The sequence below is a fragment of the Vanellus vanellus genome (assembly GCF_965231255.1).
Source record: "Vanellus vanellus genome assembly, chromosome: 1".
NCBI lineage: Eukaryota > Metazoa > Chordata > Aves > Charadriiformes > Charadriidae > Vanellus > Vanellus vanellus.
This window is the reverse complement of record NC_138905.1, coordinates 176045323-176057350: the sequence shown is the minus strand read 5'-3', so window position 1 is coordinate 176057350 and position 12028 is coordinate 176045323. Positions and strand designations below refer to the sequence as shown.

Here is a 12028-nt window from a genome sequence, read left to right as displayed (position 1 = left end):
TGTAGTCAATTATGACAACAAGTAGTTTAGATTGTTCAATCAAACTAAATTATTTCTTTTACTACAGAAAAATAATACTTTATGAATATGGCTTCTGAGGGACATGTTTTGAGGCCATGAGCATTATGTAAATCTTATTTTATATTCCTTGAAAAATGAACTGTAAAAATGGAACTTGTAAGAATGCTTCATGCTGATTAAACACCTGAAGTATTATCGTTTGCTTGAGAACAGTTTGAGACCTCTGTCCTTAATAGCTTTTTGCTGGATTGAAGAGAGACGGTGACAGGTGCTCAGATCAAGGAAATATTTTTAACATTTTTGAAATCATGTTAGATAACATATTTCAAAATGATGTTTCAAGTGTGACTGGGTTTTGACTAGTGACAAGGCATTGGTTTAAGAAACAATATAGAGCTGTTCAGTTGAGTAAGTTTACGTATACTTGTTGACCGTGTGTGTTAAGTGTTTCAAATTACAGGTTGAGTTTTTGTTTTTTATTAGTTAGCTGCTGCTTTTTTTAGAATTATTTTTGCTTGAATAATATAGCCAGTATATATCTGTACTATTTGTGAAATGTCTGTAACTTTCCTTCTAGTATGAAACCTTCAGAACAGAAGAAGAAGAGAGAATAAAAGCTAAGGGGCAAGATGTCAAATCATCAGTGTATTTCATGAAGCAGACCATTAACAATGCTTGTGGAACAATTGGGCTAATTCATGCTATTGCAAACAACAGAGATAAGATGAACTTTGGTAAGTTTTGGTTGGTTGGGTTTTTTTGGTTGGCTTTTCCCTTTTTCTCTTTAACTGTGGGGAGGCATGAAGGGAAGAATACATTTTGTACTACTTTCTCTGAATATAGCCATACATAAAGGACAATCTGTATTCAAAGAGCATTTCTGCCTACAATTATAAAACCAGTGTGTCATACTAATCCATGAACTAAAGCACTCAAAATGTTGCAAACTGCAGCAGCTAGCAATTCCTCTTGCAGTCAGCCTTCAGTGTCTTAAAGATAGGATGCAGTTATATCTTTAAATCTTTTGTTGGATATAAGCATTCTGTAAGCTTTGAATGAAGTTGGAGTTAAAAAGCATGACTTTAATTATGTCTTTTTTATTTTTTTTAAGAAACTAATTCTTCACTGAAAAAGTTCCTAGAAGATTCATTATCTATGACTCCTGAAGAGAGGGCCAAATATCTAGAAACTTATGAAGTTAGTATCATGTGTTTTTACTTTTATTTAAAATGGTATAAGCATTACTTGCATTAGCAGTTTACTGTCCTTAGGACTTGATCCAGTGAAGCACTTAAACAATTTGATTTTACATGTGAGCTTGTGATCAGGCAGTTGCTACAATGAAAACCCTGTTTTGGTAGTTTTAAGTATTCCTGCCTGCCCATAGCGCAGTCAGCAGAATGGATTTTGTTGATGTTCCTCATCCCTTTTAATTCACTGGCTTAGTTTAAAATGACTTTGAAATGGATGAGAAATGTGTGCGTAATCTTTTTGGTGGGTTCAGGATGCAGTTTAATGGTCAATTTAAGCTGATCTGGGGCTATTGTTGAAAGGATGGTCCTTCTGTTGCTTCCTTTCATTTGTGCCTTCTAGTCATCTCTCTTTGGCTCTAGCAGTTTGGGGCAAACACAACATGCTGATTTGGCTGAAATATAATCTCTTTTTCCCACCACCCCAAACAATTAGATAAGATAGCTGATAATGTGGTTAGCCGGATCATTATTGCTGTTTGAAAGGATGCCGCAGAAACATCTGGCCAATGGTGAAAGGGGAGAATGGTACTGTTGCTTGTGATGGTAATGGTGATCCTCTCTCAAAATGAAAATCCTGATGATTTCCAAGCCTGAGTTCAATTTAAGCTTATTGTGAAGCCCTCAGGAATAAGGGTGTTAACATGTGGCTGAGGGAAGTAGTAACAAACACAAACAGTAGAGGTTCGATGACATTTTCTATGGAAATGTTGGACACAAAACGTCTCATCAGAGCTTCTATCTAAAGTATTTTGTCTGCTTAAGAAGTGATATATCATAAAAAACACTTGCATATTGTGTTTTGTGTCTGTAAAAGTGCTATTTCAAACTGTTAGGTATTTGATTTGAATTGACTGTGATGAAACTGAAATACTAGTCTTCTTAGATCCTTGGAAGTAGACAGGATTTGTTTATTAATTTTTTAATTTATTTATTACAAGCACTGAACAAAAATAGTTGTATCTATGGCATTTGATAAAATGAAGAGCATACAATGATTCTTAAAACATTGAAAGTCTCTTATTTAAAGTCTGATTGAAATATGTTTTAATTTTAGGCTATTCGTGTCACTCATGAATCCAGTGCCCATGAAGGTCAGACTGAGGTATTCATTTTTTAAAAAAAATCTTTGTTAATAACGACTTTGAGTTGAATATAATTGAAATGAAAACAACCATACATTACAGGTTTACAGTGAAATGGAGATTATTACTTTGCCATATTGTGTCATTAGGGCAATCGGGGTACAAAATCAAGTGGCATTGTTGTGGGGGGAACCAAATGTGAGGCTTGTTTGGGTTTTTATTTATTTTGGGTTTTTTGATTTTGTTTTTTAGCTTTTACATAACACGGATGATCTTTTCAATATTCATTTCAGAGTAGAACAGCCAGTAGTAGTATTTTTAATGAAAGTTGAGGTTTTGATTTTGCAAATCTGTAGGTAAGACTGTAAGATCCATAGTAATCGTACAAGTGAAACAGTCTGAAAAGCTTACTTCAGGAAAAGAAATAGTACAGTACTTGGTTTGCCATTGTGTATGTGCTTTTTGTTTACAAATACTAATTCAGATAAATTCTCACTAATGCGTACATTTATAAGCTTTTATCCTCCAACAGATTGGGTGATGTAAAAAAAAAAAAAAAACCCAACAAAAAAACAAACCCAAAAAACCCAAAAAAGCTAACCAATCCAAAACCTTAAAATAAACACAACTTAACATCCAATATTCTTCTGCTTCAGTCATACTAAGGCAGTTTCATAGAATCACAAAATGGTCAGGGTTGGAAGGGACCTCTGGAGATCATCTAGTCCAACCCCCCATTCCTCTCCAGATGCAGGACCCTACACTTGCCGTTGCTGAATTTCCATCTTTCCGCTTCAGATTCCAGTAACTGTTCCACAAAAAGAAAATTGATTAGATTGTTGCTAGCACTACTTTGTTTGACAAAGCAAGGCACCCTCATTTGTTTGGCTGTGACTCCAGTGGTTTATCCATTTTCTCTCTTTTTTTTTTTTTTTTTTTTTAAGTACAGTAGGTGACATTTTCTTTCTTCTTATGGCTTGTGCAGTGCCTTCTAAACAATGCGGGAGAAACCAAAGCAGTCCTTTCTGCTCCCCCTTGCCCCACCACCTGGAAATAAAAATTGAGAGAGTTGTTTTAACTATCTCTATTTTAGATACTTTATATATCCTTTGTGATACTTTCATTAAAATAATCCACCATTCTTTCTTCTTATCTCTGTCTCTAAATTAATTGAGGTTCTATATTTCAAGAATAAACATTACAACAAACTTGTATTTCTCTTCCTTTTCTAAACGAGAGACTCAAAAAAAAAAAAAAAAAAATCTGGTCTGTTTTCTTTACGAGTCCTTCTCTAGATACTTTAGGGAAGCTCAGTAAGAGAGAGGCTATGGAGATCATTCCCACAAGTTGCCGAAGATTGAATCTTTTCCTAATATCCTTGTGAAAGAGAAACTTCTTTAGTAGTTTTGATGTATACTGTGACATTCATCCAGGGAATGGTTTGTCTGTGCATTCTTCTGACAGGAATTATGGAATGACTGGGAAAGAAAATGCAAGGGCTATAGAGTTCCTGAGAGTCTTCGTAAAGATTCAGGAAGCATCTAAGGGATGATGGAATCTCCAAATAAGGGACAGTTAACTTCTTGAACTTCCACAAATTAATTTGTTTCCTGATCAAGATAACCACAATACAAAAGATTAGTAGTTGTGTGGAAAGATATTTTTTTCATAATAAAAATTTACAAGATTGTCTTAGCAACCATGTCTAGGCACAAATATTGAATAGGTAGCTTCCTTGCTACCTTCCTTGCTTCCTTCATTATTCCATTTTGCATAACTGAATCTGGAAGTAATTCAATGTGGATATTCCTTAGACTGGTAAAATAACTTTTTCCTGTCCTTCTGTTTCCAAAGTTTAAATAGTACAGTGGGTGAATACATGTCCTAGGACCATTTTTCCATATAAATCTGATCCATCAACCAAGGAGGGAAGAAACAAACAAGTTGTCTTACTGGAACATCCAATTGCCTGAAGATCCTGTCCTGCCAGAGCGTAGTTAAATTGGCAGCAAGGCCTCCCCTTTCATCTGTACAGGGGAATTGCTTTATGTTAAAGAACAGTTCTTTTTAAGCAAAACAAAATCTGAAATGTGAATATGCTGAGAAGTGTAATTGAGGGTTGGAGTCAGTTAATCTCCTAATCTTTTTCCTTCCAATGGTACCTTACAAATGTTGCTGTATACCTCTCCATGTAGTGGTGGAGGAACTGATGGACAGCATGCCCGTGAAGATACTGAAGGTAGCATACGCATGTCTTACAAGGATATTGACTTGTCCTGCAGAGTAAGTTATTAAGTTCTAGCACCTTTGAAGCGCACGAGAAGAGCATCCCATTCCTCCTGCGTATCCATTAGGATTACTTTCCTGAGAACATAAACTTCATTTCAGAGCATGGAAAGGGACATGTTTGCTTTCCTGTGATTCTTGTTGGTTTGACCCTGTACAACAAGGGCATTTTTCATAGACATCTCTCCTTTGAATACAGTGACTTATATAGTTGCTTAATGATAGTAAGTGCTGTAGCTTTGTGAGCAAAAAGTCCTTTCCAGAGCTCCTACAGAATTAAAGGTTAAGAAAATGTGCAGGCCTGCTCTTTTAGGATGTTTAATTGGCTTGCCTGCTTCCTAAGAATAGCCTGGTCTGTGGTTAGTTCTGTCCCTTAGATAGGTATTGCATGCTACGCTCCACTCAAATTCTTCTGAAAATGTTGCCTAAGCTCAATTGTGTTAGACAGAGTAATTTCCAGCAGTGGGATGTATGACAGTTGGCCTTGCTGATTTGGTTAAGAAACCATGTAACTGCTCTCAAGATGCTGTTCTTTCTCTCCCTCATACTAAAACCACTACCACACCATAGATCAGTATTATGTGATAAAAGTAAAATTTTCTGGAATCTTGAGATGTGGAAGACTTAAAAATAGCAAGGAATGCAGACAGGTTCTTTGATAATATTTATTTCTTTCTGGTCTCTGATTTCTCTTTGAGGATTCAGCCTGTAATGCTTCTAAGTAAAGCCTTTATTTGTTGATCACTTCTTGACAGTCTTGCTAAGGCATCTGAGTGGCTGCTTGATTTTTACAATATGCAAGTGGATTTTCTGCTTTTGTTTCTATTCTGTGTACATGGGTATTTCAAACCTTGAAATAAAGCAAGTCTATCTAGAAGTAAAAGGTTAGCAGTAACAGAGTAAAGCAATGCTATCTTTATAGTTTCTCTGTATTTCATCTATTTGTCTTGTCCAGTGGGTAGGATTTGTTTCTGTTAGAATAATCTATAATCAGATTATTTCAATTTTAATTTCTTAGATTTTTAAGAAAAGTTGTATTTGAAAAAAAAAAAAAAAAGCACTGATTTGTAGCTGACAAGGTATTATTTGTATAACTTTAATATTAGTGGACTGCTAGATTCTGCATTCGAGTTAGTGAGTGCTGGAAGAGAACAATTCCGGTGGTCAGTTTGCTTCTGGGATTTATCATTAACGTGTGATCAATTTAGATGAAGCATAAGATGAATTCCTAAGTAAACGGATAGAAGCTGATAGCTATACAGTGTTGTGCCTTAATTGGTGCTTTAACAGTCTTCCCAAGTTTGATAGCTGTGATTAATTTGCCTAGTTTCAAAAGGGGGGGGGGGGGGGGGAGGCTGTGTTCCTAGCCATTTTATATAGAAAATGTTTACAGGCCATCTATAGATTGGATTAGAACTGAGTATTTTGAGGTTGTTCTTTGTACTAAAATATGTGAGGTTTTTAATGAAGTTTAATGAGTTTTCGTTAAATTACTTAAATATATTTCTTGAAGTTATTTTTTTTGTTGTTCTTTCAAAGAGATTAAGCTTTAAGAACAGTTAAGCAGTTTTTCATTTTGCTAATATATTTCAGATTTGCAAAGTAAAAGAATTGTAAATTGGGGTTATCTTTCAGCCCAGGTTTGATTCAAGTTCTGTATTAAGATTCCTGGATTCTGTGGCTACGTGGCTCACTCTTTTGCTACAGTAAAGCAAATAAATAGATAAAGCAGTCCTATGTATACTTCTATGTGTAAAAAATGTAGGTCTGTTTAAAAGCACTTTAGTAGCAAGCAGTAAGATCTGGGAATAATTCCACAGGAGAAGCATGGTGTTGGTTTCAGGGGTTTCAAGGGTGGTTTGATTCTGGTCCCATGTTCCAGTACCATAATGAGGGCAATTAATGTAAGACTCTGGTAACAGTCTTTCTGTTAAACTTCATGCTGCTGAAGCTTACACTTTCTCAAGTGACAGGTATTTTGTATCCAAAGCTGCCAAAAAAAGGGTCTAGGTCTTTAGGATAAAGCTTCATGGATCAAGCTCACTCTCCTTTCTATGTGATAGCTCCTTAAAGGCAGCTATTGCTGAGACCAGAATAGTTGCCAGCTGCTCAAGATCCTTTTTATTTTTTCATGAGTCTTCTGCTGAACATATACTTTTGTTGATATTGTCTAGGATGTCTGAAGATGTGGAAAATACAACAAGCTTCTTTGCAGAACTGCACACACTTTTAAGCTGGTCCTTACATTGTTCCTTTGTACTGAGCAGAGTTTCTCTGTTTGTTTGTTTTGCCTTTTTTTTTTTTTTTCTTTTTGTTCTTCCTGTTCCTCCTTCATCAGCTCATGAACTGCTGAAGCCCTGTACTACCACACATCTTAACATTTCTGGCACTTTGTTATTAAAAAAAAAAAAACAAAACCAAACCCAAACCTAAAAAACCACAACCCTTCAAAAATATTATAAAGGCAAAACAGTTCTTAGATGCCAGAGCGCTAGAGCATCTGCATTAGCTGTCTAATCTACAGTGATCATTAATGAAGAAGTTATGGCAAAACCCGAGGGAGGAAAAGTAGCAATTAATAGCACTGATCAGGTTTAGGTTCATATATAACATTTTTGTATTACTGTCTTGGGTTGCTTTCTTTCAAAACAATCATAGTAACTATTTTCAAGTAACACATTGGAAAATCTGAGGGGAGAATTTTTTGAAAACAGGAAAACATCATTACATGAGAGATACTTCCAGGTCTAGAGTCTTTTGCAGAGGAAATAGCCCTCTTCAATTTGGAGTTGGGGAAGAAATTCATTTTGTGTCCTACCTACTCATTTTCATTAATAACAAAAAGTTACTGTATAGTTTTCTGAGAGAGTGGGAAAGAGGGAAAACGCAAAGGCACACTTGTTACAGAAATAAACCAGTAGAAATTCTTTAACCTAATGAAAAAAATGATATGGTATGACAGCTTGAGGGAAGCTATTCTAGGTAGAAAATATTATCTGTACTGATTCTTGAAATAAATGACCTTTGTAATATGTGAATATAATAATGTGAGTAGCAAGATATCTTTGTTCTGCTCTCATATTACCGACATCCATATGCACTTCTTTGCAACGATGCTTCATTACAACTCAATTCTACAGTAAGGAAAATGGCAAGCTATACTATATAAAGTACCTTTTAGAAGATTAATTGGCCTTTAGACAAGGAATTTGATCTAGAGAATAACCTGTATTCAATTTCTGCATTTCTAAAGGCTTTGACGTGCTTAAATCTTGTTCAAATACTATTCTGGTAATAGTATCTGAAGTTTCAGACAGCTGTATATGTCTGTTGCTATAATTCTGTATTGTCAGATTACCTACAGTTTCTTCTGTCTTCCATCCGCTTCCTAAACAGCTTCCTTCAACAGCTCATCCTGTAGCCTTGTAGGAGCTAATGCTGACACAGAGGTGTTAGAAGCACACTCCTGGAAAGAGCAGAGAAGGCTTAACACACTAGACATAGGTCAGATTTTGCTGTCTTGGACAGCAAATGCTTAAATAGTTGTGGTGTTAAGTAATTGGCAGGCTGTTTGTGCAACATCAAGGTATCACTAACTGCTGTCACATGGCTTTCCATATCACTTTTTGTTATAAAGTTCAAATGATAGAGCAAACGTTTTATTATGTCTTGCGGTACTTGCGGCATATGGAACCACTTTGGTGTTTGAGGTTGAAATTTTTTTGGACAGGGGAGTTTTAGTATGGTTTATGCATTACTGCTTAGCAGAATGTGATTTGTGGTCTTTGGGAAGTTTACTTCTTTAAACGTTATTACAGCATAGCTCAAAATAATGTTTCAATCAAGCAAATAAATACAAGTGAAATGGCCACTTGAAATACCTGTGTTGGATATTGGTTAAAGAACAATAAGCTTTTGATTTTGTTCATTGCCTAAATTCTTAGGAGAAAATTGGGAGTTCTCAAATTCCTGTTTTTTCTTTCCTCTTCCTTGGAGGCTATTGAGAATGCCCAACTAAATGAAGTTTAACCTGCACTGTTTCAATTACTAGTTATTATGGAAGAGAGAAGAAAACAGAACTGAAATAATATGTCAACTATTTCAGGGAGCTCTGAAAATACTGCTTTTGTTTCTGTAACTTCTGTTTGTGGTTTTTTGTTTGTTGATTTTTATTTTTTTTAGTACACTTCATACATCTATTTACCAACTGACAGCTTTGGCTACTAGTACTATATGTTGGGCTAAATGAGGCTCAGAACTGAGCAGACTGAGGTGCTGCATCTGAGCTGCCACTTCAAATGAAAACAACATTCTTGCACCTCATTAGACCTCTATCAAAAATATTGATGGTGGAAACATTAGCCTTTAAAAATCAAAATTGATGTTTGTCACTATAGAAGTCACAACTAAGAACTGGCCTCAGATGTTCACTAAAAAATGATATACTTGTGCACATCAGTATGTTTACTTAGATATACTTTTTGTTCACAAGTATGATCAGGAATATTTTTAACATAGATTGAAGTTGGCAGCCACTAAAAAAGCTACCACAGCTTGATTTCTTCCTTAACTCAAACCATAACTGCAAACTGTAGTCTGTAAACTTGTTTAGTGTTCCCTGAGAACTATAATCTTGCTTGGAATGCGCTAAGTTAGACTTTGATCACAGTAACAGTCGTTAACATTGGCAAGAACTAAGTAGAGTCAATGCACTCTGTTCTCAACTGCTATAAAACTTGAACTTTCAAAGATCTCTGGTTCCCTGGGGCATTACAATTTATTGTTAGAGAAGAAACATAAAGGAGCTTCCCTTTCGCTCCTGCCAAGAACATATGGTGGGATTTTTTTCTTAAATAGTCCGTATTCCTCAGTGTTTCTTCTGAATGATCCATAGTTTTGTAAAAAAACATTTGCATCTTGGGAAAATATAAAATCAATTATATAACTGTTTCTAAGATGAGTTTTGTTTAGCTTAGCGTTACAGAACAAGCATGTAATCTCTCCTGTAAAGGCAATGAAGTTGCCTAAAAATGTTAGCTATAGTTTTTTCTCGTTTACAGCCTACGCAGTAGAAGTGTAAAAATGAGCTTACTAGAATCATGTGAAATGTTTTGGAAATTATACTTGGTTAGTCTTTGACTCATTTTATTGCCCTGGTATTTAAAGTGTCAGTGTTTCAGAGACATGCATCAATCTCATTTCTATGCTTTACTGAGCAAATAACTAATAAGGTATTAATACAGTATTGCTCTGAATTGTTATTCTGGGTCTTATGCTTAACTGTAAAATCTGTACAAAGGAACTCCTGATTCCTAGGATGAAATGTAACTATAGAGGATATTCGCACCCATAAAGCTGCCCATGAATTTAAATAACAAGTATACAAGAAATAAATAACAAGTGACAGCAACAAAATGTGTCTACAGTTTTGCATCCAACATCTCTACCGACACGCTACCTTAAGTTTTTTTTGGTGGGTTTTTTTTTTGTTTTTTTTTTTTTTTTTTTTTTGCGTCTCTCCAATCCATAACGCTTCCAGCACTGTTCTTGCACTCTCTGTGTAAGGGGCAGCAAGCAGCAGGCTCTAGCCGTGTGTTTGCTCACTGGCATTTTAGCAGGCTGATTGTGACAGGTGATGGTTGAGTTCACACTCAACCTCTTTCTCTCAGGCAGAAGAGAAACTAATTTGGTGATCAATTTTGTTTTTTTTTTGTTTGTTTGTTTTCTTTAGTTAACCACTAATTTTGGGGAAAAAGAATTATAAGAACTTACAGTCCTTAAAACTGCCAACATTTTACCAATATGGCTGAAGCTAGACAGTGGGCTAAAACTACTCAGAGAATTGATGTTGCATCAACCACCTTTGCTCAAGGAAGCACTCTAGAAATATGGTAATTGGATGTGCAACAAAGCTGTTGAATTTATTTAAGAAAAAAAATATCTTGCGGAGGAAAAACTATTGGAAAAATTGTAGTTAATTCAGGTTTTGCAGAGCTCCCTAATCTTTATAATTTTCTTTTTTGTAATTCCACTAATTTTTGATCACAGAAGTCACCATTGTGATAATCTAGCTTGACTTTTGCCTAACATAGGCCATAGAACTTAAATTTAGGTTTTCCGAGAGAGATAAATTATCACTAATTTTGGAAAGATTTTTTGGGTGCTCTGATCTCACCATTTTTCTTGTCTTTAAGCTCTGTCTTCACCCATATGTCTAGCAAAGTAATACTCTTGGGATACTGTCCATTCTTAATAATGGATTAAACTGACATGGAGAATACTGTAAAGATTTTCTTTTTACCAGCTGCAGAAACAGTAATTAAACTTACTGGTGCTGAAGTTGATCAGCGAGCAGGCGTAGCTCAGTTTGGTTTAAAAACTGTAGTCTCAGTTTCACTAAATGTTAATGCTGATAACTGTGATGTTGACAAAAGAAGTAGGTCTGTGAGGAGTCGAGTTTATGAACCTTAACGTAAGAATTTGCATGTCATGCAGGCTTTTGTTGCGTGTAAGGAAGTTCTGGTTAGGAACAAGACTTTTCTTGCAGTTGAAATATTGATGATGTCTCTCGTTTGTGTGAATTCTGTGGTGTACTGTTGGAGATGAGTTCATGAAGCAGCTTCTGCCGCTGTGGAATACTTCCACTGTCAGGCTCCTCTTCCCTCTCTGGCCACTTATCTTCTCATAAAAGCTTGAAGGAACTTAATGTCTTTCAAGATTTCACCACCACCACCAAAACAAGCTTGAAATGCTGTTAAAAGATTAAAAACACTTGTGAAGGAAGGAGGAGGACAAGAATTTTTTCAGATAGTGTGATGCATGGATTTAATTTGCATGTGAAAAACCCACTAAGGATAATGACTTCTAAGGAAGAAAAACGCTATTACACTCTGAACTGTAATATAGACCCTTTAAAACATTGTGTTTAATTCAGTAATGAACAATTACTTAAACAAAACCAAAAAAGCCTCAAAAGGTGGTGGCGAAAAATGATAGATATTAAGTATGTCCTCTCTGAATATAATCTTAAAGCTATAATGTTGCGGTTTGGGCTGAACTGGCCACTGAACAAACTACAGATGCTCCCCCCTACCTCTCTTTGAAGAGAGAGGCAAGAGAGAGAGAAAGACTTAAGAGTTTAGAAGGAACTAATCTACTTTAATGAAATATTAATAATAAAATAAAAAGGAAATAATGAAATACCTACTAACCCTATCAAGCTCCCAGGATGACAGTCACGTCACCAGCTGGCACTGGGGAAGTCCCAGACTGGACTCAGTGACGGTTGGGAACTGGATTCCAGACAAGGATTCAGGATTGTGATCAAAGGCAGATGAACAGAGTCCTCCTTGGATACTGGCCATAGAAGAAAGACTGACCCCTTTG

At 35.7% G+C, this 12028-nt stretch overlaps 1 protein-coding gene across 1 annotated transcript in view; it reads left to right on the top strand.

The window, feature by feature from the left end:
- The window catches only part of UCHL3 (ubiquitin C-terminal hydrolase L3), a 32149-nt gene that overhangs the window by 2167 nt on the left and 17954 nt on the right, over positions 1–12028 (top strand). The window contains exons 2-4 of the mRNA XM_082487563.1: positions 599–755; positions 1133–1218; positions 2329–2376. Coding sequence (XP_082343689.1) covers positions 599–755; positions 1133–1218; positions 2329–2376 — 291 coding nt within the window. The remainder of the gene's footprint in view (positions 1–598; positions 756–1132; positions 1219–2328; positions 2377–12028) is intronic.